Source organism: Peromyscus leucopus, chromosome 8b (assembly GCF_004664715.2).
Source record: "Peromyscus leucopus breed LL Stock chromosome 8b, UCI_PerLeu_2.1, whole genome shotgun sequence".
Taxonomy (NCBI): domain Eukaryota; kingdom Metazoa; phylum Chordata; class Mammalia; order Rodentia; family Cricetidae; genus Peromyscus; species Peromyscus leucopus.
This window is the reverse complement of record NC_051086.1, coordinates 99,630,701-99,658,655: the sequence shown is the minus strand read 5'-3', so window position 1 is coordinate 99,658,655 and position 27,955 is coordinate 99,630,701. Positions and strand designations below refer to the sequence as shown.

The 27,955-nt window shown below is 50.7% G+C and overlaps 1 protein-coding gene across 2 annotated transcripts; it reads right to left on the bottom strand.

Annotated features, from left to right (window-relative positions):
- Window positions 1-349: 349 nt before the first annotated feature.
- Window positions 350-14,522, bottom strand: Cdr2l (cerebellar degeneration related protein 2 like). 2 transcript variants are annotated; one of them, XM_028889676.2, is made up of 5 exons: window positions 14,015-14,522; window positions 6,087-6,199; window positions 5,684-5,832; window positions 4,063-4,227; window positions 350-2,871 (listed from the first exon to the last, which is right to left on the bottom strand). In XM_028889676.2, the coding sequence occupies exons 1-5, from the start codon at window positions 14,091-14,093 to the stop codon at window positions 1,977-1,979; spliced, it is 1,401 nt and encodes a 466-aa protein (XP_028745509.1). In that variant the 5' UTR covers window positions 14,094-14,522; the 3' UTR covers window positions 350-1,976. The 2 variants fall into 2 exon arrangements, with proteins under 2 accessions (XP_028745509.1, XP_028745510.1); XM_028889677.2 differs by having other exon boundaries at window positions 350-2,868.
- Window positions 14,523-27,955: the final 13,433 nt, after the last annotated feature.

Sequence of the window (27,955 nt, the reverse complement as noted above, 5' to 3'; positions counted from 1 at the left end):
AGAAAATACCTCCCCCCAGCTGATCACAAATGCCCTGCCTGATAGTGCCTCCCCTCCCTGACCCCATTGCTAGATCACCTTATCTTTTATTTTTACTTGTTCTGGGGGGATTTCCCAGGTCAGAAGATAAAACTCTAAGGCAAGGTAGACCCTTTGTGTTTTGTTCATGAGTGTGCTTGGCAGTTCTGCAGACACAGCCTTTTTCAAGAGTTCAGGGGTCAGAGTGACCTCAAAGAAAAGCAGAAGTTGTGGGGTGGTGTGGAGCTCAGATACACCCCTCATCTGTCTGTAGTGGTGCAGGAGAGGGGGCAAGCCCGTGAGACGCAGAGACGAAACTGTGGCTCCAGGGCTGTTTCAGAATACTGGTGCATTTTTTATTAAAGAAGAGAATAAAGCATTTGTAAATATATTTCTCTCATGTATACTTCAAAGGTGACGCCGGTCAGCTGCTACAGAACTGGGGAAGTGAAACAGGCCTGAACTCCTCCTCTACCCTAGATGACAGACACACAGAGGGCCTGGAGGTACCCAGCCCCAGAGGACAAAAGGTTCCAAGTTGCATGAACAGAAGGATGCCAGCTGGCATCACAGTGCCACCTGGAGCAAGGTAGCTACCCCAGGGATGTCAGACATGCTTGATAAGAAAGCCCCTTTACCCAAAGAAAGAGGTAAGGCATGGCGGTTCCCACTGGGCTCCCAGCACAGAGGCCAGTCACTGCCTCCCACTGGATTGTATGGCTCCTTTGATTTCTAGGGTCTTGGGAGGATGGCAGAAAGGAACCAGAAGCCCCTAAGGGCTGCCGAGGGCAAGATGGGGACCTGGGTATCTTAGATGAAGCTGGACTTTCTGAGGTTTTGGATTAAAATACTGAACCCCTGACCCAGGTTGGGCCTCAAAAGCCCCCACCCCATAAAGGTGGGAGGTAAAGAGCAGGCATTCTGTAGGAACGTGGGAAAGGAGAAATGTCTTCCTCAACCTAAGAATACTTAACATGGAGTAAAGATCTTCCAGTTCCAGGTGAAGGACACAGATGGACACTGGGGTCTGGATTGGTGACACTCACACAGGACATTCTTGGAGGCTGCAGATGTGAACTGTATGTACCAGGGCTGGCCTGAGGAGGTGAGGAGTGGATGAGACATCATGGTCCCTGAGATGGGGGCAGGCACAGAGAAGGGAAGTGAAGCAGAGATGGTGGAACTCCCCGCCACCCTAGCCCCCGGAGGGCTTCATGTCCGGAAAATACTTCCAGGGATGGAACTTGAGGAGGCTGGCTCTGAGAGGAAAGGGGCGCTACCCATGTATGGCTGTTGAGGGCCTCCCTCTCCCTGTAGTCAGGCAGGCTACAGATCTGGGGTGAGCTGAAGCTCTTTGCCAGGGTTGGAGGGGTCCCGCTCTGCACAGTGGGAGCCATCTGTGCCCTGCTCAGAACTCTGGGAGTGGTACAGCTATGGGAATGACGGTCGTGGTTGGCGAAAGCAGTGAGTGGTCGAGGAGACCCCAGGCACCAGCGACGGCTGCGCTGAGAGTCCCTTTCAAGTGTTTCCAGTTGTGGCAAGGCTCAAGGAGACCTTGTACTGCAAATCTCTCAGAAAAACAGCTTTGGAGGGGAGAAAAAGTCAGCTAAGCAAGAAAGGCTTGCAGAAGACTGGCCACCATCAGAGGGTGAGGCCGGGGGTCCAGAAGTTGAGGGCTGAGGAGCCCCCAGGGACAGTGGGGGAGGGTGTTTGGCTTTTAAACTGAGCTGTGCCTTCAAGCTGAAGCAAATGGTCAAGGGAGGCAGGACAGGTAAACTAAGCCACCGACAGGAAATACGCTGTGTCCCCAGATCAGAGGCCTCTCTGCTCAGGCTCCAGCCACCTGCTAGGATGTATTGCTGCGGTAAGGACTCTCTTATTTGCTAAGAGGCTGCCATCCAGGTATGAGGGACTCCCTCGGCAGCGAGGCAGGGGGAGGCTGCGGGCCTAGAGAGGGGTCACTTGCTGCTGTGCGTCTTGACTTTGGTGGCGTTGATGTCTGCCTTGGTCTTCTGTATCCTGGCAAAGATCTCTTTGAAGAGTGCCTTGTACTCAGGCTGGCTCTGCTCCAGCCGCTTATCTACCGCCTCTACGTGCTGGCTTAGGCTCTTCTCACCCGCCTTGCCCTCTCCCTGGCCCTCCTCGCCCCCCAGCAGGTCCCTCCATGAGCTGTCCCGGGAGATGGGCCGCGAGGTCTGCACGCCCGCGTGCCGCACCCCGGCACCATGCTGCCGGCATTTGCTCAGCAGCTCCTCATATTTCTCCAGCAGCGCGTGGTACTGCTCGTCCACCTCCCTCAGGATAGACATACCGCGCCTGCGCACACTGTTGGCATGCAGCGTGAGGTTGCCCGCATGACGGCTGGCTGGGTCTTTGGCCACAATGGCATTGAGTGCTGTGTCACTGCAGCTTTTGCGCACTGCGTGGCTGGGGGAGGCTGCGGGCGAGGAGACACCATCCTGGACGTTGGAGTCATCCCCACTGCCTGGCTGGGGGTCATCAGCCTCAGGGGCCTGAGTGAGGGGCGCCAGTAAAGCCTCAGCCAGGTGCTCATCCCGGGCCAGCAGGTAGGTCTTGGCCTGCTTCATCTGCTGCAGCTCCAGCAGCTCGGCCTCCAGCTCCTGCACGCGCAGGCGGCAACCCTCCATCTCACACAGCTGTCGCTCCAGCTCTGTGTACTCCTGGAGCACCACGGTGTACTCGCGCTCTGCCCGCTCCTTGCGCTGTCGCTCCTGGCTCACCTGGGAACGCAGCACCCCCACCAAGGTCTGCAGTCGTTCATTCTCCTGCTCCAGGGGCCGAGGGCCCAGCTCCATCGAGGAACTGTGCAGGCGGAAGGCATCTTCACACCTGCTGGGGGACAGGGCAGCAGCAGTTGAGTCATGGCCCCGACCCCGGATCAAACTGTCAGACACTGGGTTCTCTTGTCCATCTGTCTAACTCTTCCTTCTGCCCCTCTGAGCCACCATCCACCCCTCTAACGTTCTCTCCCGGCTGTGTGTCTGAGGATGCTGACCTATATAGATTCATCCAGGAGTCTTCAGCAATGGGAGGCATGGGGAAGGTTGAAGGTTCTGGGGTTGGGGCTGACCAGACAGACCTCTCCATACCTTCTAGATGCTGGTAATCGCCCTTCCTCTAGACCCTGATGCCTAGGGATGGTAGTGGTCCTGTTCTGTTGCAACCGGGACCTAGTTTCCATACACACTTCTAATCTTTCATTTTTTTGTTTTTTTAAGATAGGGTTTCCTCTGTGTAACATCTCTGATTGTCCTAGAACTCGCTCTGTAGACCAGGCTGGCCTCAAACTCACAGAGATCTGCCTGCCCTTGCCTCCTAAATGCTGGGATTAAAGGCATGTGCTACTAAAGCCTGGCCTTTTTTTTTTTTTTTTTTTTTTGGATCTTATACAACTCAGTTTGGCCTTGAACTCTCTGGGTCAATGTGATGGTGACCTCTTGATTCTCCTGCCTCCGCCTTGTGAATGCTGGGATTGCAAGTGTACTTCACCACTCCATTAAGAGGTGCTGGGGATCAAACTCAAGGCCTTGTGAACGTCTGACAAACGGTCTTCCACCTGAGCCCCATCTCCAGCCTCACTTTGATCTCCACTAATCTGTCTTTCTCCCATTTTAGGCTGGGGATCAAACCCAGGGTAACACACATTCTAGGCAAGCACCTATAAAACTGAGCTCCACCCCCAACCCTGTGTTCTTATATAAGTAATTGTTAAGATTTAATGGGAACCAAAAGGAACAGTGCTTAACTCCTCCTAGGTTAGAAGCCTGGCTGTGCTGAGCACTAAACACATGACCTTGGATGAGCCACGTGACCGGCAAGTGCAGATTTTTCTCCTCCGACTTGCAGGCAAAATGAATGTGATAATTGTTATGTTCGCATAGTAACCCCTATGGCTGTCCTTAGCAAGCATCCCGAGGGCTTGGACCAGACAGTCCTCCTTCCCAGCTACAGTTCACACTGCTCCTCCTTCATCCCCCAGCCAGAACTCTTGGAATTCTTAGCCACTGCAGGGCCCTCGCCTACCGGGGGCTTGTGCACAGCTCCTTCAGGCAGGGGAAGGTATGGATGGTCCTCCTGCGCTCCCGCTTTTCCCGGCGGACCCGAAGCTGCTCCAGGCCTCGGAGTTGCTCCACCTGGGCCTGCAGTTCCTCGACCTGGGACTGCAGGCGCTCGATGGTCTCCGTCAGCCTGGAATAGGACGAAGGCACCCATGGGAGACTACTTTTGTTGTTTGTTTGTTTTAAAGATTGTTAGGGCTGGAGAGATGGCTCAGCCATTAAAAACTAGGCTCACAACCAAAATGTTAAGATTGATTTTTAGGGGTGTGTGTGCGCGTGCGAGTGTGTGCCCGTGAGCGCGTGTGTGTGCGCGCGCTGCATGACCATGTGTGCAGGTGCCTGAGGGGGCCAAAAGAGGCCAGTTCCTGGAACTGGAACTGGGTGATTGTGAGCAGCTCCCTGTGAGTGCTGGGAACCAAACCCTGGTTCTAGAGTAGCAAACACTCTCAACCTCTGGGCCGTCTTTCGAGCCCCACCCTGGGGAAGTCTTAAGGAGACAGGGACGGCCTCCTCACTGCCACATGGAATTCTTGTAGATGGAGGACATGGAGTTATGGACAAACAGACAATCTTGAACATGCTGTCTGGAGTTGAAGTCTGAGACCTCTCTGCCATATTCAAGGACCTGCCCTCTGTACATCCCAGGCAGAGCCAATCATTCCTTCTCAGCCACCGTTGGTCCTTTTGTATCTGTGCGCGCGCGCGTGTGTGTGTGTGTGTGTGTGTGTGTGTGTGTGTGTGTGTGTTCACGTGTGTGTGGGTACATGTGGAGGCCAGAGGATGGCCTTGGATATCACACCTCAACAAGCTATCCACCTTGTCTTTTGAGACAGGCTTCCACTAGAACCCAGGGGTCGCTGATTCATCTGGGGTGGGAACTCCCCATCACCACCTCCCCGGTTTGAGATCACAAGAGCACGTTATTGCGCCCCACGTTTTACATAGGTGCTGGGGGCTGGACCCAGGTCCTCACGCCTGTGCGCAAAGCACTTTAGCGACCGGGCCATTTCCCCGGCCCCACTTCAGATTCTTGCACACCCCTCTGTCACTACCACTGGTGGATCCCATCCCCTCTCCTGGCCTCAGAGGGCACGGCCCACATGTGGTGCACACATACATGCAGGCAAAACACCCACCCATACAAAATAAAAATAAATCTTAAAAAGAAAGGAAGGGCTGGGTGGCGGCGGCGGCGGCGGCGGCGGCGGCGGCAGCAGCACACGCCTTTAATCCCAGCACTCAGAAGCAGAGACAGGCTGATCTCTCTGAGTTCGAGGGCAGCCTGGTCTACAGAGCAAGTTCCCAGACAGCAGGGTTACACAGAGAAACCCTGTCTTGAACTAGCCCCGCCCCCCCCCCCAAAAAAAAAGAAAAAAAAAAGGAAGGAAGGAAGGAAGGAAGGAGGGGGAAGGAACTCCAGTCAGTGGGATGGATGTTTAAGCACACACAGCATTCACAGCTGACATGAATGGCCTCGCTACCGTCCCAGCCTCTTCAGCGCTGTCCCCTAGGACAACGTGTGCGAGTCTCCCGGCCAGCCCGCATGCCCCCATGTTCAGCCTGTCCCTCCCCGTCCGGGCCCTCACCCGTGGATCTTCTGCTGGGCAGCCTTACTCTCCAGCACCAGCCTCTGGTTGGTCAGCTCCAGGTCTCTGGCCGTCAGGTCCAGCTGCTCGTACACTTTGGCATGCTGCTCATTCACGAGCCGCAGCGTGTCCAGCTGCTTGGTCAGGTACTAGGGGAGGAGGGAAAGGGTGGAGCACACCTTCACAATGAGGTGGGGACAAAGGTCTCTGCCTGGCCCTCCCACCGCCCCTAGGCCGATAGGCTTTGGGAGGTTTGTGTTCAACTGAGCAGGGGGCCTGGGATCGGTGGGCAGGGGTGAACCATGAGAGTCAGGCCTTTTGCAAGTTGCACAAAGGTACCCACAGGCGGAGGCCCACGGCTCTTGAGAGGTGGGGGAAGCGGTGCAGAGCCCAGGCCCCTCACCTCGATCTCCTGCACCTGCTCCTCATTGGTGGCGTACATCTGCTGCAGAGACTCTTCCAGCTCCTTGTTCCTCTCCAGCAGAGTCTTCCCGAGCTCCGCCGCCAGGTGCAAGTCTGGGGGGAGGGGCAAACAGAGAACACAGAGGAGGAAATCAGAGAGCCCTCACTAATGCCCTGTTCCCCGAGGCTGGGCTCTTGGTGACTCTGAGTCACCCTGACATAGGCTCTTCTCAGAAGTCCAGTCTGGCTCGAGATGGAAGTCAGGGGCTAGAGTCTTGTGTGGTCGTCACTTCCGTCGGAAATGCCCCTTTCCCTACAAGCTCCAGGCTTATTCCCTTCTCATCCTTCAAGTCTCTGGCTTTGTTTTGTTTGCCCAGGATCTTACTGTGGAGCCCAGGCTAGCCCACGGCTCATGATCCTTCTGCCTCAGCTTCCTGAATGCTGGGATTGTAGACATGTGTTACCATCCAGCTTGGTATTTATTTTTTTTTCCTGCTTGATGTAAAAAGCAAATAGTGCAGAAAGGTGAAAAGCCAACAATAAAGAAATTAGTTGACTCAGGTGTGGTGGGGCTTGCCTTTAATTCCAGTACTCAGGAGGCAGAAGCAGGTGGGCCTCTGTGAGTCTGAGGCCAACCAGAGCCACACAGTGAGACCCTGCTTCAAAAAGAAAGAAAAATGAGTCTCTGGAGAGGTGGCTCAGCACTTAAGAGCTCTCTGCTGCTCTTGCAGAGCCAGAGGTTGGTTCCCAGCAAGCAATCACGACTGTTTGTAACTCTAGCTTTAGGGGATGGAACATCCTTTTCTAGCTTTCGTGAGGCGCGCGCACACACGCACACACACACACACACACACACCTAAAAAGAAATACTGGACCAGTGAGATGGTTCAGAATTGCTGCTGAACCTGACGACCTGAGTTCAATTTCTAGGACCCTCATGGTGGAGGAACAGAAACCAATTCTGCAAGTTGTTCTCTGATCTCCACGTGCATGTCCATACCCATGCATCTATGTACACAACACACACATAAAATGTAACACAAATACAAAATACACTGTATTTTGTCTGTACCTGCCTTTCTCCTATAACAATATACCACGGTAGCTTTCTATGGGTAGACCTGTATGCACATTATTTTTTTTTTTTTAAGATTTATTTATTTTTATTATGTATGCACTGTTCTACCTGCATGTATGTCTGAAGGCCAGAAGAGGGTGCCAGATCTCATTACAGGTGGTTATGAGCCATCATGTGGGTACTGGGAATTGAACTCAGGACCTCTGGAAGAACACCAGCCAGTGCTCTTAACTACTGAGCCATCTCTCCAGCCCTATATGCACACTATTACTGGATGCAGACAATGCTATTATATATAAGCTCTAAACACCTTCGTCTAAATAGTCCTTATTGTTGGGTGTTTAGAGTATCTTTGAGTATTTCCTCTATTAAAAATGAAGCTATGAGCCAAATGTGTTATGGGATATTTGTACACCGTGTAAAGATATGTTGCTGATTGGTTTAATAAAGAGTTGAACGCTAATAGCTAGGCAGGACTTTTGGGCAGAGAAAGGAAATAGGAGGCGATAATCTAGGCGCACAGGAGAAACCAGGAGACTCGGAGGAAGCAGGATGGGCAGTGCAGAGATGAGGTAAGGTGCCTCATGGAAGAATGTAGATTTTTTTTTTTAAAAAAAAAATGGGTTGATTTAAGTTATAAGAACTAGTTAGGAAAAAGCCTAAGCTAAGGCCAAGCTTTTATAATTAATAATAAGTCTCTGTGTCATTATTTTCGGGTTGGCAGTCCTGGCATAAAAGTACTACTACATAAGTATGGTATGCATGCCTAGCTCCAGAACTCAGGAAACTGAGGCAGGAGGATAGCAAGTTTGCAGCCAGTCTGTTACATGAGATTCTGTCTCAGAAAATCAAAAACAGGACTGGGGATGTAGCTCAGGTGGCCGAATGCTTGTCTAGCATGCATGAAGCCCTAGATTCAGGCCTCAGGACTGCACAAATTGAGTGTGGACATGCACACCTGTCATCCAGTACTGAGGAGGTACAGGCAGAAGGAGCAGAAGTTCAAGGTCATCTTTGATATATAGGGTTTGTTCAAGGCCAGCCTGACTTTTATAAGACTCTGCTTAAAAAAGAAAAGAAAAGAAATAACAACAATAACAACAGCAACAAAAATGCGAGAAACTGTCGGTGGTGGCGCATGCCTTTAATCCCAGCGCTTGGAAGGCAGAGGCAGGTGGATCTCGGTGAGTTCAAGGCCAGCCTGGTCTCCAAAGCGAGTTCCAGGAAAGGCGCAAAGCTACACAGAGAAACCCTGTCTCGAAAAACAAACAAACAAACAAACAAACAAAAAACGTGAAACTGTGCCATAAACTCAAGCCCCAACTCCTCAGGAGGCTGAGGCAAGGGGACCACAGCTTAAGGCCCGTTCAGGCAACTCAGCCACTGTCTCAAAATGAAAAGTAGCTGGCAGTGATGGCGCATGTCTTTGATACCAGCACTCAGGAGGCAGAGGCAGGTGGATCTCTGTGAGTTCGAGGCCAGCCTGGTCTACAGAGTGAGTTCCAGGACAGCTAGGGCTACACAGAGAAACCCCGTCTCAAAAAACCAATAAATAAATAAAAAGTAAAATAAAATGTAAAACAAGGATAAGGATTTGGGCCTGGTAGCTCATATCTGTAATTCCAGCACCTGGGAGGCTGAGGCAGGAGGATTGCATCAAGTTCTATGCCAGTCAGGACTACAGGGTGAAACCATGTCTTAAAAACTTAACACCACAGTGCTGGAGAGATGGCTTACTGGTTAAGAGCACTTGCTGTCCTCCCAGAAGCCCTGAGTTCAGTTCCCGAACCCCCAATGGCAGCTCATAACTGTTGGAAACACCAATCCCAGGGCATCCAGTGTCCTCTTCTTGCTTTTTGGGGCGCTAGGCACTCACGTGGTACACATACATACATGTGGACAGAACAATCATACACAAAACTTTATAGTCTTTGTTAAGAACCACTAACAAACAACAGTAAAAGAAGGCTGGATGTATGTAGTTCGGTGATGGAAGCAGTATTGTGACTGCCCAGCACGTGTGAGGATCTGGGTCCGATGTAAAGTACTGAAAAATAAGAGTCAAACTAGGATTAACTTCACTGTATTAAAACCTTACTGCCCGTTGTGAGAACACGTTCCTAGAAACAGAAGTAGTGAGACCAATAGTAGGCCTATGTGATCCATTTAGCCCAAAGCAGGAAAGGGCTGATTTTTATTATTATTACTAATTATTATTTAACATTATGAGGCCGTTTGTTACACCGGCCTTCATTCTAGACTGATGGTGTAAATCTGGACCAAGATTTGTAAGAGCAGATCTTCTGGGGCCAATACGATGTGCTATTTTATACAACATGATAGTCCTGTCTTCCCTTTCGGGTCCTCCTGGCAAGTTTTAGATACACGGCTGTTTCGGCTACACCCTCCGCAGTGCAGCAGACAGGCCCAGGTGGGGCTTCCTCTTGCATCCTTACAGAGCAGGGACACTGGCTGGGTAGAGAGCAGAGCGTCCTGTACTCTTTCAGCTAAGCCTAGGATAGGACTGGTGTTTCCTCGTGAAGGCCAGAGCAGCCTGATCGGCCACTGGACCTACACAAAAGGCTTAGGAACAAGCCCAAAGTCTCTCCCACACGAGGGTAAAGTTTTCTTCTTTCTTTCTTAAAGACAGAGTATCATGTAGCTCAGGCTGGCCTCAAACTTGCAATGTAGCTGAGGATGACCTTGGTCTCCCATCCTTCTGCCTCTACCTCCTAAGTGCTGGGATTGTTGGGATGTACCACAGTACCTGGTTGTATGTGGTACTGGGGAGTCAAACCCAGGGCTTCCTACATGCTAGGTAAGCATTCTTGAGGTTACCAATGGAGCTGCGTCCTCAGCAGCTTTTGATGTGGTTGTTTTGAGGTGGGGTCTCATGTAGTCAGGTTTTCCTTGATATGTAGCCAAGGATGACTTTGAACTCCCGATCCCATTGCCTCTATCTCCCAAGCGGTAGGATATGGACAAGCTCAGAGCAGGGGTGAGGTTTCGAAACAGCCAGGACGGGGCCTCTAGAGCTGACTTAACTGGAGAGGAGGCTTTGTGTCTCAATGTCACCGGGGAAGCAGACCACAGCAGCTCCCCTCTACCTAGGCTGTTGCTATGACAGCCTGGAAGAAGAGCAGTTTTCCTGAAGGAAACAAAACCGAGTCATGGGAATCATACAAACCCCATAACCTGGGGCAAGTAACCTGCCCAGTGACAATGCCAAAATGTCCAGTCACCTAATATAAACCTAGTAAGGCGTTTGAGGACACTTGCCATATGAGTTTATATACGTTGAGTCAAAGTCTGGAGCCTGATGTTCCCATTACTGAATGACAGCCTTGTGATATATCATGTGCTTGGGGATAACAGGGGGGTGGGGTGGGGTGGTTGGCTGTGAGAACCTCACCATCTTCTCAGTCTGTAACGGGATGGCAATGTTCAGTTCACCCCTTCTTAAATGTTTCAGGCCTTGGAACTGTTAGGCGGTCTTAGGAAGTGACCATTGCTATACCATATACGTGGCTATGAAAAGATCCTGCTGCTTAACCAGAGCTCAAGGCCAGAGGAAGGAGGAAAGGCCAAGGGCAATTGCAGTACCATGCTCCTCCTTCCTGGGCGGGTGAGCTGGGCTGTGTGACTTCCTGCGGTTTGTAGGCTGGGATCGGGATGGGGGCTGGCATCGCACTATGAACCAAGAGACATTGAAGGTTGCCTGCAAAGACAGTGACTGTGACACCCAGTGGCCCAGGGATGGTGAAGGGACGAAGGACAGAAAGGAAGCTGCCTGGGGAGGAAGAGGAGAATCTCAGACCGACTCAGGGAAACTGGATCACATTGCAAGCGAAGCTGGTCAGAGCCGCCTGGAGGGAGGATGGGAGGGGTCTAGAAGATGTAGAGTCAGGGACCTGGAGCAGCCAAGAAATAGGGGAGGCAGCTTACTGAAGGACCGTGGCAGTCCTGGACTCAGGGGAGGGTGGCCTGGGAACTTAGAAGCCAGCTAAACAGGATGCGGGCACTAGGCAACAGCCTGCTATGGCTGGATGAACAGGCAACTCTGAACCAAGCCAGGGAGGTCCTGAGTCTGGGCTGCCACCTCCCGTCTGGCCCAAGGAGCTTTCTGGGGCCTCCTTCAGGAGACTTTAGTGGTTATAGGCAAAGGGATGCCCCAGAGAAAACAAAAGAGACCCTGAAATCCCATCGCCCCTCTGGCTGGGCATCAGGGTGGAGCAGGACAGACTTCTCACAGACAGGCTTTGGAAAGGGACAAGGAAATGGGTCAAGGGGGGACAAAGGTAAAGGGTGACTGAGGTGGAAGACACCACACAGTGGAGCTGGGGGTCCTGCCCCATGGGGCACGAGAGTCAGGAACTCAGAAAGGCCTCCGGGGGTAACCGAGGTGGAGAAAGGGTATCATCTTCCTTACCACGTCAGAGCAAGGTCAGACTAGGCAGGAAGGGAGGTCAGGTCAGCAAATCTGTGACTCAGCAGCCATCCCTCAGCCTGGACGGAGGTGGTCACAGGTGGAGGAGGAGCGGCAAAGGAAGAGCCAGTGCTTCATAATTAATTCATGACGTTTTCTATTTTTACAGGGGCTCACCTGTCCTGACCCCCTCCTGCCTCCGGGGCAGAGCCACATACACCAAAGCCAAACACCATCGCTAGGGACAATCTCTTTGGGAAGTGGAGTTGGGGCTTGGTCCAGGGTAGAGGGAAAACAGGCAGGAAGGATACCCCAGGTGTGGGTGGGGCAATCACTCCACGGGCCACCCGGAAGATGGGAAGAAGAGAATTTGGGGATCAAGCACAGAGAAGGGGCCACAGACATGGGACCTCCAAGGTGGCTGTCTTTTGGCAGACACTCCTCCCCATCCCTCAGCGCTCCTGGGCTGGCCTGCAGAGCCGAGTGGCAAGCACTTCCTTTGTCCCTGACTTCCTGTCCTTCGTTTGGTCCCGTGCCTTGGTACAAACATCCCTTCCCCCAGAGTGCCCCCCTCCTTCCTGTACCCTCCAGTTCAAAGCTCTCTTTGCTGAGGGGGGCACGCTGTCACACAGCTGTCACTTCGATCCCACTTCCGTCTCCTCTGTTGGAATGCAGGATCAGGACGGAGATCCCATCCCCAGACCCAGCACAGCCCCTGGCGGAAGGAAGGTCCACTTTCCTCACAGAGTGCTTCAGTACTGGGTGTGACCCCGTTTCCTGGACTCTGTCTATGACTGGAGCTGCAGGCCAGACCAGCAGGATCCAAGAAGTGGGGGTGTACAGAGCGCTTCAGGCCCGCTGGAACGGCAATTCCTGCCCCTCACCAGAAGCCGCACATCTCCCACCCCTACTCTCCGGCTTCTTCCTCCCACATCTGGGCTGGGCATGGTGCCAAGCCTTCATTAGGGGTGTGGGAACTAAATGAGACTGCCATAGTATTAGCATCTGCCTCTCTAGAGGCTATCTTCCACAGAACTCAGTTGTTCATCTTTCCTTCTGGGCTAGCCTCTCCCAGGAAGCCATCCCGAAATCACACACACTTAGAACATCCAAGCAGGCCTCCCGCACCAGCCCTGTGTACCCACAGGTTCGGGGCTATGACTGTTCCAAGGTCCCAGGATGATGTCTGGCACTCAAATGAGGGCCAACAGATGTTTGCAGAGAGGAAAAGTTTAGGGGTAGCGGCCAGGTCAGAGGAGAAGGTGCCACATGAGCATGGGCCAGCTGATTACATAGCAATGTCTAACCCATCGCCCTCCATGGTGCACAGGTCTCCCGAGGTTCTGATTCACTGACAAGTACAGGGACGGCTCCTCATCGGCAGGTGAAGCCTGGCGCAGTGGGTCAGGGAACAAAGGCTCCAGGATACCAGTGAATGCTTCCCATCCTGGCAAAATCAGAGCTTGGGGGCCCTGAGGATGGAGACCAGGTCTCCACGGCACTCTCCGTGCCAGGCTTGTGTTTTAATACCTCAGGGTTTGCAGGTGACTGCGGGAAGGTCACTTTTCCCTAGACACGTTTCCTCACCCCCTCAAGGTATCATCAAGAACTGGCACCTTGGCAGAGAAGAGGGTGGAGCAGACTCCACTCCAGCAGGCTTTGGCCTTGACCCTGACCCTCTCAGGCCTCCTCCTTCTGTCAGGACGACTCCACCTCTCTCCTCAGTGATGTCACGTAAGCCACCTCATCACAGGCTTCTAAACCCCTTCCAGTCACCTCCCTCTTTCCTGGGGCTCTCATCTTGGAAGTACGTCTGAAATGACTAAAGGACCCCTCCACATCCTGAGCCACTTGGGTGGACGCCTAGTGCAGGGAAGGACAAGGGGATACTTTTCTCAGGAAGGCAGGCTGGAGACTCCACTTTGGGCTTCTTCCCAGGCATGCTCCCACGCACCACCCCATCTCTGGGCAGAAGGAAGCGAGGTGGGGAAACTTTCTGTAAGTCTTAGAGCTCAGAAATTCTGGCCGGGACAGGTGCTGCTGATCTGGAGAGATGACATCTCAACACAGAGTACGCTCTCAGCAAAAGTAGCAGGAATCCCCTGCGGGCCCCAAGACTTCCATTCCACCTAGTACCCGGGCCCCCTAACAAAATCCTACCAGGGACACCGAGTAGTGGCAGTTACTAAAATGAGAAGGGTGATGAACGCCCCGTCAACTAGACATGTCTGCAGGTCTCCTTCTATCACGTCCGAATCTTCCAGGGCAGCGCCCCTCTCCGTCCACGTCCCCATTCTCAAGACTCATCACGCTCTGCTTGGCGCACCAGGTCCAGCCCAGCCCTTTTCTAGGTGATACCGCCCAACAATGGAGTAGCGGCCAGGGGTCTCGGGGCACACGCCACTTCCCTTCCCGCCGTGCTCACCCTGCTCCAGGTCCTGATGGTCGTACCAGGACTCCTCCTCCTCTGCGGAGTAGTCCTCCATCCCCGCCGCTCTCCGCATGGCCCCGCGGGTGGCGGTGGGCGGGCGCTGCGGCAGCTCAGGGCCTGGACTCGCAGCCCGGGACAATGCGGCGGAGGCGGCCCGGGCTTCCCACGTCGTCGCGGGCTCGGGCTGCAGCGCCCCTTCGCCCGCCGCGCGCGATCGCCATCCGCTACCGGCCGTGCGCACAGCGGGGCCTCTCGCTCCCGCGCGCCCTGGGTCCCGCCGAGCTGGGGACGCCGGGTGGCGGCGGCACAAAGGGCGGAGGGGTGGGGACTGCAAAGCGGGACGACAGCTGGGGCGACCAGAGACCGCCTGCAGGGCTGCGGTGTCAGTAGAGTGTGGGTGCCGCGGCAGATACCCCCTGCCCGCCTCGGGCCCGCACACCGCCCGGCCCGCGCCGCGACACCCGGAGCCACTGCTGCATCTCCGCCCGGCCCGCTTGCTGCTTCCCAGGCCGCCAGCTCTGCGGGGTGGGGCCTGCCGCCGGAGGCCAATCATAAGACGTATGCAAATAGGGGGCGGGACCTCGCGTGAGGACCTTCTCAGTGTCCTGGTCCGGGAATTTCTGGATCAACCCTCTGTCCTCCTTTTTCCTCCACGTCTGACTTTGGTTTACGTCCATCTGAAATTATTTTGTTTACTTGTTGTCTGTCCTGGCTCTCCTGAGAGCAAGGGTCTGTCTGGTGTCCACAGCGGTCGTCACCGCGGAGAACCGGCTGACCCACGGATACATCCCATGAACGTTCTTTAAAACGGTATTAATTTACAAACAGCTTTAAGAGCTAGGAATGGGGGCTTTGTCTGCTGGAGAAAAGAATGAGGGTTAAGAGCTCTTGCTGAGACTCTTTAGTTCGGGTTTCCCCGTACCCTTGTCAAGCAGCTCACAACAGTCTGTAACCCCAGCTCCTCAGGCAATCTGACACCTCTGGCCTCTGAGTACCTGCAATCACATGAACCTTCACACATACACAACACACATGGTTAGAAAGAGCCAGGCACGGTGTCTCCCTCCTCTGATAACAGGACTTGGGAGGCTGAAGCAGGAGGATTATTTTGAGTTCCAGGCCAGGCTGTTTTACACAGCATGTTCTAGGCCAGACTAAGCTATGGTGTAGGAGTCTTTCTGTAAACTAAACCAAGCAAAGCTAAACATTACCTTAAGTGGGCTGAGGAGGTGGCTCGGTACATTAAAAGTGTTTACCAGCTTGAAAAAGAACAGAAAAGCAGAGTGTGTGATTCACTCTCGTAATCCCAGTTCTGGGGGCCAGGGAGCCAAGATAGGTGGATCCATGGTGGTTCACTGGCCCCCCAACCTAGACTACTTGGTGAACTTCAAGCAAGTGAAAGGCTCTGGTTCAAAACAAGGTGGACAGCTCCTGAGAAACAACACTTGGGGGTTGTCCTTTGCCCTCAGCACACACATGAATACACATAAACACACACACATGCATACACATACAAAACCTTTAAGAACCTGAGTTCTGAGCTGGAGACAGTCAACAGTTTGGAGCACTTGGTGCTCTTGCAGAGGACCTGTGAATCCATGCCCAGAACCCATATGATGGTCCAGAAACATTTGTAACTCTGGTTTCAGGGGATCCATTCTCTTCTGACCTCCTTGGGCACCAGGCATGCACATGGCATAGATACACACATGCAGGCAGACACTCATACACGTAAGTATAGAATAAATAAATACAAACGTATAACACCTGGGGGGGGGGGTTGAGACAGGGCTTCTCTGTGTAGCCTTAGCTGTTCCTGGCTGTCCTGGAACTCACTCTGTAGACCAGGCTGGCCCTGAGCTCACAGAGATCCACCTTCCTCTGCCTCCCAAGTGCTGGGATTAGAGGTGTGTCCCACCACTGACTGGTAGAAATATAACACCTTTAAAAAAAGAATGGGAATGTTTAAAAACCTGCATATCTAGAAACAAGCCAGAAGGAATGAAATTTGAGGATGTTTTCTTGTATTCTGGCCTTTCTCCTTTAAGGTTCTGATGCCTATTGCTTGAGACACAAATCTTATATCCAGTTACACTCTTAAAAGCGTCAGTTTAATCCATCAAAGCATTTTTCCTCAAAGGAGTTTTCATATTCAAGCATTCATGCAACTTGTTTTCGTTGAGACCCATCATGTGTGGGCATTGTTGAAGCACTCTGAATATATGTTGTTGTACACTTAATAAAGGACTTATATCCAGAATACAGCAAAACCTGAAAATCCAAAGGAAAAAGGCATATGGCCAGGAGAAAAATGTGCAAAAGATTTGACTAGACAACTCCTAGGAATAAACATCCAAATGGCCCAGTCAACGTGTGACTAAGGTACTCAGTCTCTCTCTCTCTCTCTCTCTCTCTCTCTCTCTCTCTCTCTCTCTCTCTCTCCCCCCCCACCCCCGAGACAGGATTTCTCCATGTAGTTTTGGTGCCTGTCCTGGATCTCGCTCTGTAGACCAGGCTGGCCTCGAACTCACAGAGATCTGCCTGGCTCTGCCTCCTGAGTGCTGGGATTAAAGGCGTGTGCCACCATCGCCTGACTCATTTCTTTAGTCATCAGGGAATGCAAATTAAATCCACAGTGAGGTACCACCATTACCATGTACATGGGACCTTAACTGTCCCCCCAAGGCTTGACTCCCAGAGTGGTGGTGTTGAGAGGTGTAAAAATGTTTGAGAGCTGGAGCTACTGTGAATATGTGTTCTGTGAGTGTGAGTGTGTGTGTATGTGTGTGTGTGTGTGGTGTCTTCAAGCACCTACAGGGCAGATCACAACTGTAACTGTAATTCCAGTCCTAGAGGATCAGATTCATCCTTCTAGCCTTCACGGATACAGGCACACATATGGTGTGTAGGTATACACCTATACATGTAAAATTAAAATGGAAAAAAAAAATGTCCAAACCTAGCAAAATCAACCAGAATAGTGTTTCGGGTTTTTTGAGATAAGGTTTCTCTGTGTAGCTCTGGATGTCCTAGAACTCAGAGATCTGCCTGCCTCAGCTTCCTAAGTGCTGGGATTATAGACATGTACCACTACCACATGCCTGTGCCCCCTTTTATTTCTTTTTAAATAGTCTCCCTATGTAACCTTGGATGTCCTACAACTCACTAGGTAGACTAACTTGGCCTCAAACTCACAGAGATCTGCCTGCCTTTGCCTCCTGGGTGCTAACATTAAATGCATGCACTACCATGCCTGACTAACTTAACCATTTTTTAAATTTAAATTTTATATTAATGTGTGTGTGTGTGTGTGTGTGTGTGTGTGTGTGCATGTACGCATGTCATGTATGACTGTGGAGATCAGAGGACAACTTAGAGTAGCCTGCTCTCCCCTTCCATTGTGGGTTCCTGGGATCAGTCTCTGGCTGTCAGGCCTGTGCGCCTTTCCTGCTGAGCCATCTGGCTGGCCTGAGCTGAACTGATTTAAGCACAGAGCTCTGCAGTGTTAAACACACTCATGATGCTGTGCAGCATCACCACCATCCGCCTACTGAACACTGCCTACTGTAAAACAGAAACTCTGTGTTGCTCACTCACTGTGCATTAGAGATGTTTGTTTCCATTCTGTGTGTTGGTTGCATGGGTCATTTTGTGAAAACAGAGGTCTACTTGTGAAGTATGAACCTAATTGGTCTTATCAATAAAAACCAGGAGTCAAATATTGGGGTAATAACCTGAAAGATCAGAGAAGCAAAGGAGCCTCCACCAGTGACTTCTTACCTCTCCAGATCCTCTGACCAAAAGGGCTGTGATCCTGTCTCCACCTTGCCTTATCACTTCCTGTCTCTGCCTCCTGAGTGCTGGGATTAAAGGTGTGAGCCACCACTGCCCAGCTTCTATTGTTACCTAGTGTCTAGCTCCACTCTCTGATCTCCAGGCAAGCTTTATTTGTCAGAACACAAACAAAATGTCACACAACATAAATGAACACTTGAAATGTATGCATTTTTTGAAGACATCTTATATGCACAAAGTAGCATACTTGAGAAAAAAAAGTAGGGGCTGGAGAGGTGGCTCTGTGGCTAAGGGCACTGGCTGCTTTTTCAGAAGATCCAGGTTTGATCCCTAGCAACAACATAATGACTCACAACTTTCTATATCAGCAGTTCCAGGGAATCCATCACTTCCTTCTGGCCTCCTTGGGCACTACATGCACATGGTGCACAGACATACGTGCAGGCAAAACACCCATACACATAAAATAAAAGTAAAGAATAGAAAAAGAATAGAGTATGGCGACCCATGTCTGAAATCTCTGTACTCACAAGGTCAAGGCAGGTAGATTGCTGGAAGTTGGAGGCCAGTGAGTTCAAGGCCAGCCAGGGTGACATGGCAAGGCCCTGGAAGCAAATTGTGAGGTTGTTCCCAGCCACAGAGGACAAAGAAGAGGAGGAAGAGGAGGAAGAGGAGGAGGAGAAAGAAAGAAATACCCTGTGACTGAAAAGCCATCTGCTTTTGTGTAGCTAAAAACTACAGTGTGAGCTGGGGAGGAGGTGGTGGGTTGGCGAGAGTCTGGGAGATACTTAGACCCAGCCTGCGGAGGTGCCACCCTCGGGATAAAGTGGCAGCCATGCTACACACCTCAGGAGAACGCTCCAGGTATAGGAGACAGCAAGATCAAAAGCTCCTAGGCACAGAAGGGCTTGACTTATAGCAGGATCCGTGGGAAACCCAGCACTGCTGGCGTGGAGTGCGTAATGAGCCCAGAGTCAGAACTGTAGGACCCAGTGAGAATTTTATCCCTAAATGAACCAATGAAAAAAATCCTTTATTTTCATTTGTGAAATATCAGCCTGATAATTTGGGAGCACGGGATTGCAGAGAAGCAGGACAGACACAGGGACTTTTGCAACAGCCTAGAATGGTGGGCACTGTGGGTTGGGCAAGACTGTGTGTGGGGGGGCAGGGAAATTGAGAGAGATGGTGGTGGTGGAGCTGGTGCATGATTGACAGGACAGGCATGGGAGTCAGCTGTGCATCAAGTGATGCTCACACAGACTCTGCCCTAGTAACTGGGCAGTGGTGACGCCACCCAGAGCCGAGTGTGAGGGACGTCTGGGTTGAGAGATTGAGTTCTGAAGTTTCACTGAGGGTTTGTAATTCAATCTGCCCCCACCCATCATGTCTTCATCCTACAGCTCTGTGGCATGAGCCAGAGCTGCCGCAGAGAGCTCCAGAAGTGCCAGAGGCAAGCAAGGGCTAAGGACCAGGTCTGAGGATGGCCACCTCAGTTTCCCCAGCCTGTGCAGTAAGGATGCTAGAGGGCATCCTCTTTGCTAGAGAAAAGAAAAAAAAAGATTTGTTTTATTTTATTTAACTTATCTCCCACTTCCCCCAGATTTATTTTATTTATGTATATTAGTGGGAGGTTATCCACAGAGGCCAGAAGGGGGTGCCAGATCCCCTGGAGCTGGAGTTACAGGTAGTTGTGAGCTGCCTGACATTGGAGCTGGGAACCAAATCCCAGTCCTCTGGAAGAGTGGTAAACACTTCTTAGCTATTGAGCCATTTCTCCAGCCCCGTGCTTGGGCAATTAAAGGCGGATCCCAAACACAAGACTTATTCCATCCCTCGGAACTAACACTGCTTCCAGTGGTGACTTACACGCTCTCTGTGCTTGAGAGGCACCCGGCTCCTACTCACCCCGTAGTCTTTAGCCTTGCCCACATGGATCAAGCCCTCAGCACGGCTCACCCAGACCCTTTGCTTCCCAGAGGCAGGGATGGACATGTCATGTGTCAGTCTATGAAGATGGGGTGTGTGTGTGTGGTGTCAACAGGCATCTGTTTTTTTTTTTTTTCCCTTTCAAACACGCTGGTAGAAGAAAGTTGGACTCTCAGTGCGTATCCCAGGTGACTGACTGACCTGAGGGTAAGGCTGAAGCAGGCCCCTGACCTGACCAGAGGGATGGAACCCCTTGGGCCCTTCTGCAGATCACAGGATACCAGTGTAGGACACTCTGGGAGATGAGAGCTGGCTGGGGGGATGGTTAATACAGGATGTGTGCCAAGCCTGTGATATGTCCATTGTCTGCTCTGGCTCCTGGCAGGGTAGGGGTGGTACCACTTCCTGCTCTAAGCTAGTCCATGAGGAGATAGATCTGCCTCCCAGGAACAAAGTTCCTCTATCTTCTTTAGCTACCAGTCATTAGGCTCAGGTGGATCAACTTCAGACATGCTCCTGTCAGGTAGTCAAAACCAGGTGGATACCAGTGCCCAGGGTGGGGCAAATCAATCTCCCGACCCAGATAACCAACCGTTTGAACGGTGTATCTCACAATTGGGTCAGAAAAACCATGCCTGGTGGCATCCAAGTGCAGCACGGAAGGCTGGAGCCTTTGGTAGACTCATGTCTTCCCGAATCTTGAGCAATAGAATTTCTTACAGGTCTGTGTTGACTCCTAATAGCAAGATGTACTTCTCTGGGCCCACCCTGGATGCCCAGAAAATCTGAGGGTGCAAATTCTGATCCTGAAGATGCGAGCCCAGGTTCTGGGGACGCGAGTCCAGAGTCTGACTGCAGAATGGGCCACCAACACCAATCCACGACTGATCTCGGAGCCCGCTGGAGTGGAACTCCCTAGCTGCCAGCTAAGCTCCGACTAAGGTGGGGCTCTGGAAGCCTCTCTGACGGCTTGGAGTCGCCCAGTCGCCCAGCCCTTAGCCTCTGTCCGCCACCTCCGCATCCAGCCCGAAACAGCTGGCCGGAAATGACGGCGCGCACTCTGGCAGCGCTGACGTTGGCGGTCCGGTGCTCGGAGTCACGCCAGCCTCTTCGGAAGAGGATAAAGGCGTCTCATCCGCGTCTCTGTTGCCCTCCTGTGCAGGCAGATGTATCTTGGACTAAAGTGAGAGCGACACTAGGCATTTTTTTTGGGGGGGGGTATTTTCATCTCTTCTGCGGCCGTGCTCCCTCCCTGTTCCCGCTCCCGTCATTCTAAGGGACAAATGGCACCCAATGATCTCTCTCTATCTGCCCTTTCTACCAGCATGAGGTCAGCGCCTGGCAGAGTAAAGCCCTCGATACATCTGAATGGGTGAGGTCATCTGGTCCTCCCTCCCCCATACACCATCTGAATTTGTCCGAGACAACTGCTCTGAAAGAGGAATTTTAGATTCTCAGTCCTTCTGGAAGGGAGTGCTTCCATGTGTGTGCCTCAGGTCCCTAAAGCTCAAACCCTCCAGGCTTCTCATGAGTGACTTTTGGGGTGCTGATGCAGACAGCGTCCATCCTTACTCAGAGGTTAATGAGAGAATTCAGAGTTAGTATGAAGCCAAATGCTTAGAGGCAGGTCGGAGCCACGGGACAACCGGAAGTCTGTGTTTGGTATTAGCACCTTACAAATGTGTAACACCTGCAGCTATCGTCCATCTATATTTTGTTTTGAGTCAGGGTCTCATATGTATCCCTTGCTGGCCTGACACTCAATATGTAGACCAGCTTGGCATCAAACTCACAGAGATATGCCTGCTTCTGCTTCCTGAGTGCTGGGAGTAAAGGTGTGGGACACCTTGCCTGGCTCTACTTACCTTTTTTGGAGACAGGTTCTTGTGTATCCCAGGCTAGCCTCAAACTGTAGTCAAGGATGACCTTGAATTTCTTCTTCTTCTTTTTTTTAAATTTATTTTTATTTTATGTGAGTTGGCATTTTGCCTGCATGTACGTCTGTGTGAGGATGTCAGATTTTGGAGTTATAGGCAGTTGTTAGCTGCCATGTGGGTGCTGGGAATTAAACCCGAGTCTCTGGAAGAGCAGTAGGTGCTCTTAACCACTGAGCCATCTCTCCAGCCCTCCTCCTCCTCCTCCTTCTTCAATAACTTATTTAACTTTATTTTATGTGCATTGGTGTAAAGGTTCCAGATCCCTGGAACTGGAGTTACAGACAGTTGTGAACTGCCATGTGGCTGCTGGGAACTGAACCGGGTCCTCTGGAAGAGCAGCCAGTGCTCCTAACCCTGAGCCATTTTTCCAGCCCCAACCCTGAACTTCTTGATCCATGAGTCTCTACTTTCCAAGTGCTGAGATGACAGGTACATGTCATCACTCTCGGTGTATGCAGTCCTGGGGACTGAAGCTGGGCCTTTGGGAATGCAACACTGTACCAACTGAGCTAACTCTCAGCCTTTTTTGTGTATGGTTTTGTTTTGTAGCCCAGGTTGTCTTCCAGTTCACTGTGTAGTCGAGGATGACCTTGAATTCCTAGTCCTCCTTCATTCATTCACCTCCCAAGGGCTGGAATTACAGATATGAGCCACCATGCCCAGTTAATGAATACACGTTTAAAGGGTTTCTTGTTCCCCCACTGGTAGGGCTCCTGAGGCAGCTGGCTGGGGAGGCCTGTCCAGAAACTTTGCCTCCTGGCTGGTGGCTTGGGCATGTGTGGGGTAAAGAGTCAGACTTTGGGCTTCTGAAGGAGAGAACTGTGGAGAAGCGCCAGGGTACAGTGGGTCATTGACTGCTCCTGCTCAAACTGTATCGTACCCAGTCACATCACAGCATGCTGTACCACTGGCTGAGACGCTCGAGAACTCCTTGACGGAAGGGCCTTTGGTGACACGTGGCTGGTACCCAGTCAGAACAGGCATTCTGAAAACTGTGGCAGAACCAAATTCCTTGGCTTTCTCCACCGTTTTCCCGGTAACCCTCTACACATCACAGCTCTCCTTATTGCTTCACCCCAGGGCCCCTGAAAAACTCCGAAAAGAACAAAAGATGACTTTGAAAACAGTTGATCAAAATGCTTTATTCCCGTGGTTTCGAGTGGAATGCACATTACCAAGACTTCATAAAATCAGGCATAAAATCTCATTAGTAAGTACTCTCTTTGTGCTGAGAGCAGAGGATGCAGTGAACAAGACAGGATGCAGGCCCTGCTCATGCAAAACTTAGATTGGAGGGGCTGGCAAGATGGCTCAGAGGTTAAGAGCACTGCCTGTTCTCCCAGAGGCCCCAAGTTCAATTCCTAGCACCATATGGTGGCTCTCAACCATCCACAGTGAGATCTGATGCTGTCTTCTGGCATGCAGGCATGCATGCAGATAGAGCACTGTATCATAACAAGTAAATAAATCTTAAAAAAAAAAACTTAAATTAGGGACAGAAGTAGAGAAGCAGAGACAGGGACAGGCATGAAACAAAAATGCAAATATATATATTATATATATGCAGTGTAAGCCTGTGTGGCTCAGAGTTAAGAATGCGTATTACTTTTGCAGAGGACCTGAGTTCACTCTCCAGGACTGAGTTCAGTTTCTTATTGGTCAGTTCACAACACTTTGTAACTCCAGCCCTTAGGAATCCCACACCCTTTTCTGTTCTCTGTAGGTATTGTACTCACACATGCATATACCATCACACAGGTACACACATACATACATAACTAAAAAGGAAATAAATCTTAGATAAAGCAAAACAGCCTCCAAGACATATGTTTCTAATGTATATCCAGGTGTCCTAGTGCATACCTCCACGTAACTGGAGAGCTGAGGCAGGAGTATCAGGAATTCAAGTCCAGCCTTGGTTATTTAGTGAGTTTGAGGCCAGTCTGGGCTACAGGAGACTCTGTTCCAAAAACAATAAACAAATAAAAACAGGAAACAGGGGCCGAGAGCTGGCTCAGTGGTTAAGAGCGTTGGCTACTCTTCCAGAGGACCCAGGTTTGATTCTCAGTGCCCACATGGCCAAGGTCTCTGATGTCCTCTTCCAGAGGACCCAGGTTTGATTCTCAGTGCCCACATGGCTACGGTCTCTGATGTCCTCTTCCAGCCTCTGCAGGCACTGATGTGCAGACAGACACACAGGCAAAACACTCATGTGGACATTTCTTTAAGAGCAAAGCAAAATAAAAATGGTGGCGAAAGTTTTAGGGAAAATACTAGGGGCTGAATGAAATACCACGTTGGGATGGGAATCTCTTGGGAAAAATGACTTTTAGGATGAGATGCCAAAGGATGAGCAAGGGCAGCCACAGGAACAGAGGGAGGAGGGAGGCGGAGGCTTTAGGAGTAACCTGCCCTGAGGCCTGTGCAGGAAGAGGGTGTGGGGCTGGGGAACCAGTAGAAGGAGAAGGCCTCGGACTGTTTGCTTTTGTTTGTGGTGGGGCCCTGACAGGGCTGTTCCAAAGGAAGTGTTCAGTGTTCAGTGTGTGTGTGTGTGTGTGTGTGTGTGTGTGTGTGTGTGTGTGTGTGTGTGTCTGGGTCTGGGTCTGGGTGTTTGTAAAGACAGGGTCTCACTATGTAGCCCTGCTTGGCCTGGAATTGCTATGTAGTCAGGCTGACCCTGAATTCACAGAGATCCACCTACCTCTGCCTCCTGAATGCTTGGATTAAAGGTGTGCACCACCAAAATGGCAACAATGTGGTAGTTTTAAATGTGATGCTAAGAGCTGGGGCATGGTGGCACATCCTGTAATCTAAGCACTTGGGAGATGGAGGCAGGATTAGGACCAAGGTCACCCGCAACTTGGCTACTTCTTTTTTCCCTGTCGGAGGATGGATGATTAGTCTGACTTCTGAGTACATGGTGTCCTACTCACCAGCCCCTCCAGCTTCTCAGAGCTTATGCCTGGAAGAGGCCTGCCCTGGTGAACTTCATGAATCTTTGACCTATTTAACTTTGACAAGAGGACCAGATTGGAGCAATTGGATGATTAATTCATTTGTATGGTGCTAAATTTGTTGCCCCTCCATAGAGAGGTGGGCTCCGGGTTCCCTTCCTTTGAATCCGGTGGGCTGTGACTATTGATCTATGCAGCACAGCATGGCACAGTAATTTTGTGTATTATTTCCCAGGGTTGGTCCTAATGGGCCTTGTATCTTCCCTTGTTCTTTGGGAACACCCTCTTGTCATACACATCTTTGAGGTGTCTCTTTTCAGCTCAATGTCCTTGCTGCAGGGGCCCAAGTCACAAGGCAAGGCCACATGTCAGTATATTTTAAAAATTATTTTATTTATGTGTGTCTCTGTGTGAGTGTATGCTGTGTATGTAGCCTGGAAGAGGGTGTTGGATCTCCTGGAGCTGGAACTACAGGCTGTGTGTGTGTGTGTGTGTGTGTGTGTGTGTGTGTGTGTGTGTGTTGTGCGCGCACGCGCGCTGCTGGACATGGGTGCACTCTTAACCACTAAGCCATCTCTTCAGCCCCACATGCCAGTGTTTTATCTTTAGACTCAGCTGAGCCCAGCCTTGGGCATTCTCCTAGCTCCAGCCTGGATGTGTGAATGTAGAAGTTCCCAGGTGGTTCCATCCCCCAGCTGTTCTGAGATAACCTGCTCCAGCATTCCAGTCGTCCCAGCTGAGACCCAGGCTGTGGAGTGGAGACCCTCCGCATCCCAATTAAATCTCTAACCCAGGGAAATTTAGGAGACGGAAAAATGGGCATTGTTTTATGCCATTTGGTGGGGAAGTTGTTTTGTGGAAATGCTCCTTTAAAATGCCCATCACATTCCAAATGCATTCTTCACCTCTGTCCTTCCTGCCACTCTGGCTCAGCCCTATCAACTCCCCTCCCTACTTACTCTCAGCGTGCACGTCACTTTATTCCTTCTGCCTCAGCCAGGACAATTCGCTAAGACCTAATGCCATCTGGTGACATCATTTCTCTACCTCAAAGGCTTTTTATTGGTTGTACAATAAAATTAAAGCTTATCAGGTTGTATGTAGCTCTCTATAGTCTGCTCCTGGGATATCTCAAATGTTATCTCTCATCACTCTCTCCCTCTCCCCGACAACCAGGTCTCTGGATGTGTATACCAGGCTCTCTGTGCTCCAGGCCTTCCTTTTGCTTGCTCTCCCTAACAGCTGGGTGCTGAAAATTTTCCACTTGCCTCTGTAGATTTCCTCCTGTCTCTTTCACTTTGTTCCATATCTGGATGGCTGAGCTTTCCTGGGCTCCATCAGTGGTTCTCTTAGCCCTCTGCTTTCTGTGGCTTCACCTGATTGACAGGAAGTTGGGAGCAAAAGAGGAGTGAAGTGGGGTGTCCATTCGCTTCTCGTTCTCTTCTGGGAGACTACAGCTTCTGTTGGAATTTTCCTGTGGTGGGCTCCCTTTCCTTGGGTGCTGGAAACTATTTCTTCCCCTGCCCATTATGACCCCATAACGCGTCCCTGTGAACAGGCCCTTGAGCACCCTTTGAGTACCCTGCCTTCCATCTGTTTCCAGCGGGGCTCTTACTAACACACTCAATCATCCCCTCCTCCGTCCAGTTTTTCCTTACTTATTTCCACCAGGGCCTCTGGGCAGACATTTGCTTACCATGTCATAGCTCTCTGGCTCACATCATTGCCCTTTGTGTCTTGTTCCCTTAGCAGCAGAAACATGCATAGCTTGGGTCCTAGCCCCTTCAATGGCAGCTGGCACCTAGCATCTGGGGGATGGATGATGGTTGAACTTGGAGAAAGGACTCCAGAGAGGGCCACTGGAGCCATAGACAAACGAGTCTTTTATCCTGGGCAAAAAAAACGTACATAACACACTTTCTCATAGCCAAGACCTTCTGGAAGATTGTCACATTAATAAGGAAAGAGTAATTTCTGTAAGTGTTCAAAAGCACTATTTTATTTACTAATGGTATGTGTACACACACAGATTCTTTTCTTAAAATGTTTACTGTAAAAACTTTACATGTAAGCAATAGTAGAGAGACTAGTGTGTTGAGTTAATTTCTTTGCTGCAACAGCCTTTATTTTTCTTTAATTTTTGTAGGGCTGGGAATGGAACCCAGGACCTCCTGCATGCTAAGCAAGCAATCTACCAACTAAGCTATATCCCATGTTCATTGCCCTTCCTTTTTAAAGTCAAGTTTATTGAGGTACAATTTACATACAGTAAAACTCTCTTGAGGCATACGGTTATGAGAACAATCAAACCGAAGGTTTTCACTGCCCCACAAAGTTCCCTCATTACCTTTCTTAGTCCATTCATCCCACATCTAGCTCACGGCAACTACTGGTTTGTTTTCTGCTCCCACGGCTCCACCGTTTCCAGAAAGTCTATAAATGGTAATGTAGTATATTTTAGTCAGGAAGGGCAGCACACATTGTAATCCAACATGCAGGGGGTAGAAGCAGGACAATCAGAAATTCAAGGCCAGTCTCAGGTACATAAGGAGTCCCAGGCCAGCCTGAGCTGAAACCCTGTCTCCAAATAAACACAAACAAAAATAATCTTTCAGTTAATCAGTTAATAGCTGATCCCACTAACCAACTAAGCCACAGAGGCAGAGTACTTTCCTACTATTTTAGGGCAAGCTGGAAAATCAAAACTTGACAGTCCGATTAGGAGTTCTGACAAGCCCACAGGGTGGTGGCATTGCTGCTGAGTGCTGTGGAATGTCCCCAGGTATTTTTTGTTTGTTTGTTTGTTTGTTTGTTTGTTTGTTTGAGACAGGGTCTCTTTATGTAGTGCTGGCTGGCCTGAAGCCAACTATGTTGAACAGGATAACTTTGAACTCAAGGAGATCCACCTGCCTCCACCTTTTGTGTGCTGGGAATAATGGCCTTTGCTACCATACCTGGCTAGGTAATATGTTTGTTTGTTTGTTTGTTTTTCTAATAAATTATTTATTATTTTGAAGTGACAAAAAAAAGCGCTGGGCATGCCCAGGATTTTGTTCAGGGCAGGGATAACACCTTTGAAGAAAAGCTAGAGCTACCCAGTGCTGTGGCCTGCTCTGTGAAGAGGTGACACTGTGCCCCCCTGTCCCTGCCTCCACACCTGCTCCAACTTCAGGATTCTTGTTTGCAATAAAGTTGCCTTGTTTTGAAGTATCCAGAATTCCAAGAAGCTCTGAGGAAAAAGATAAAGAAATAATAGGATAAATGGGTACATCATTGAATCTACTCTAAAAAGAAAAAGGGGAAGATACAAAAATGACAAA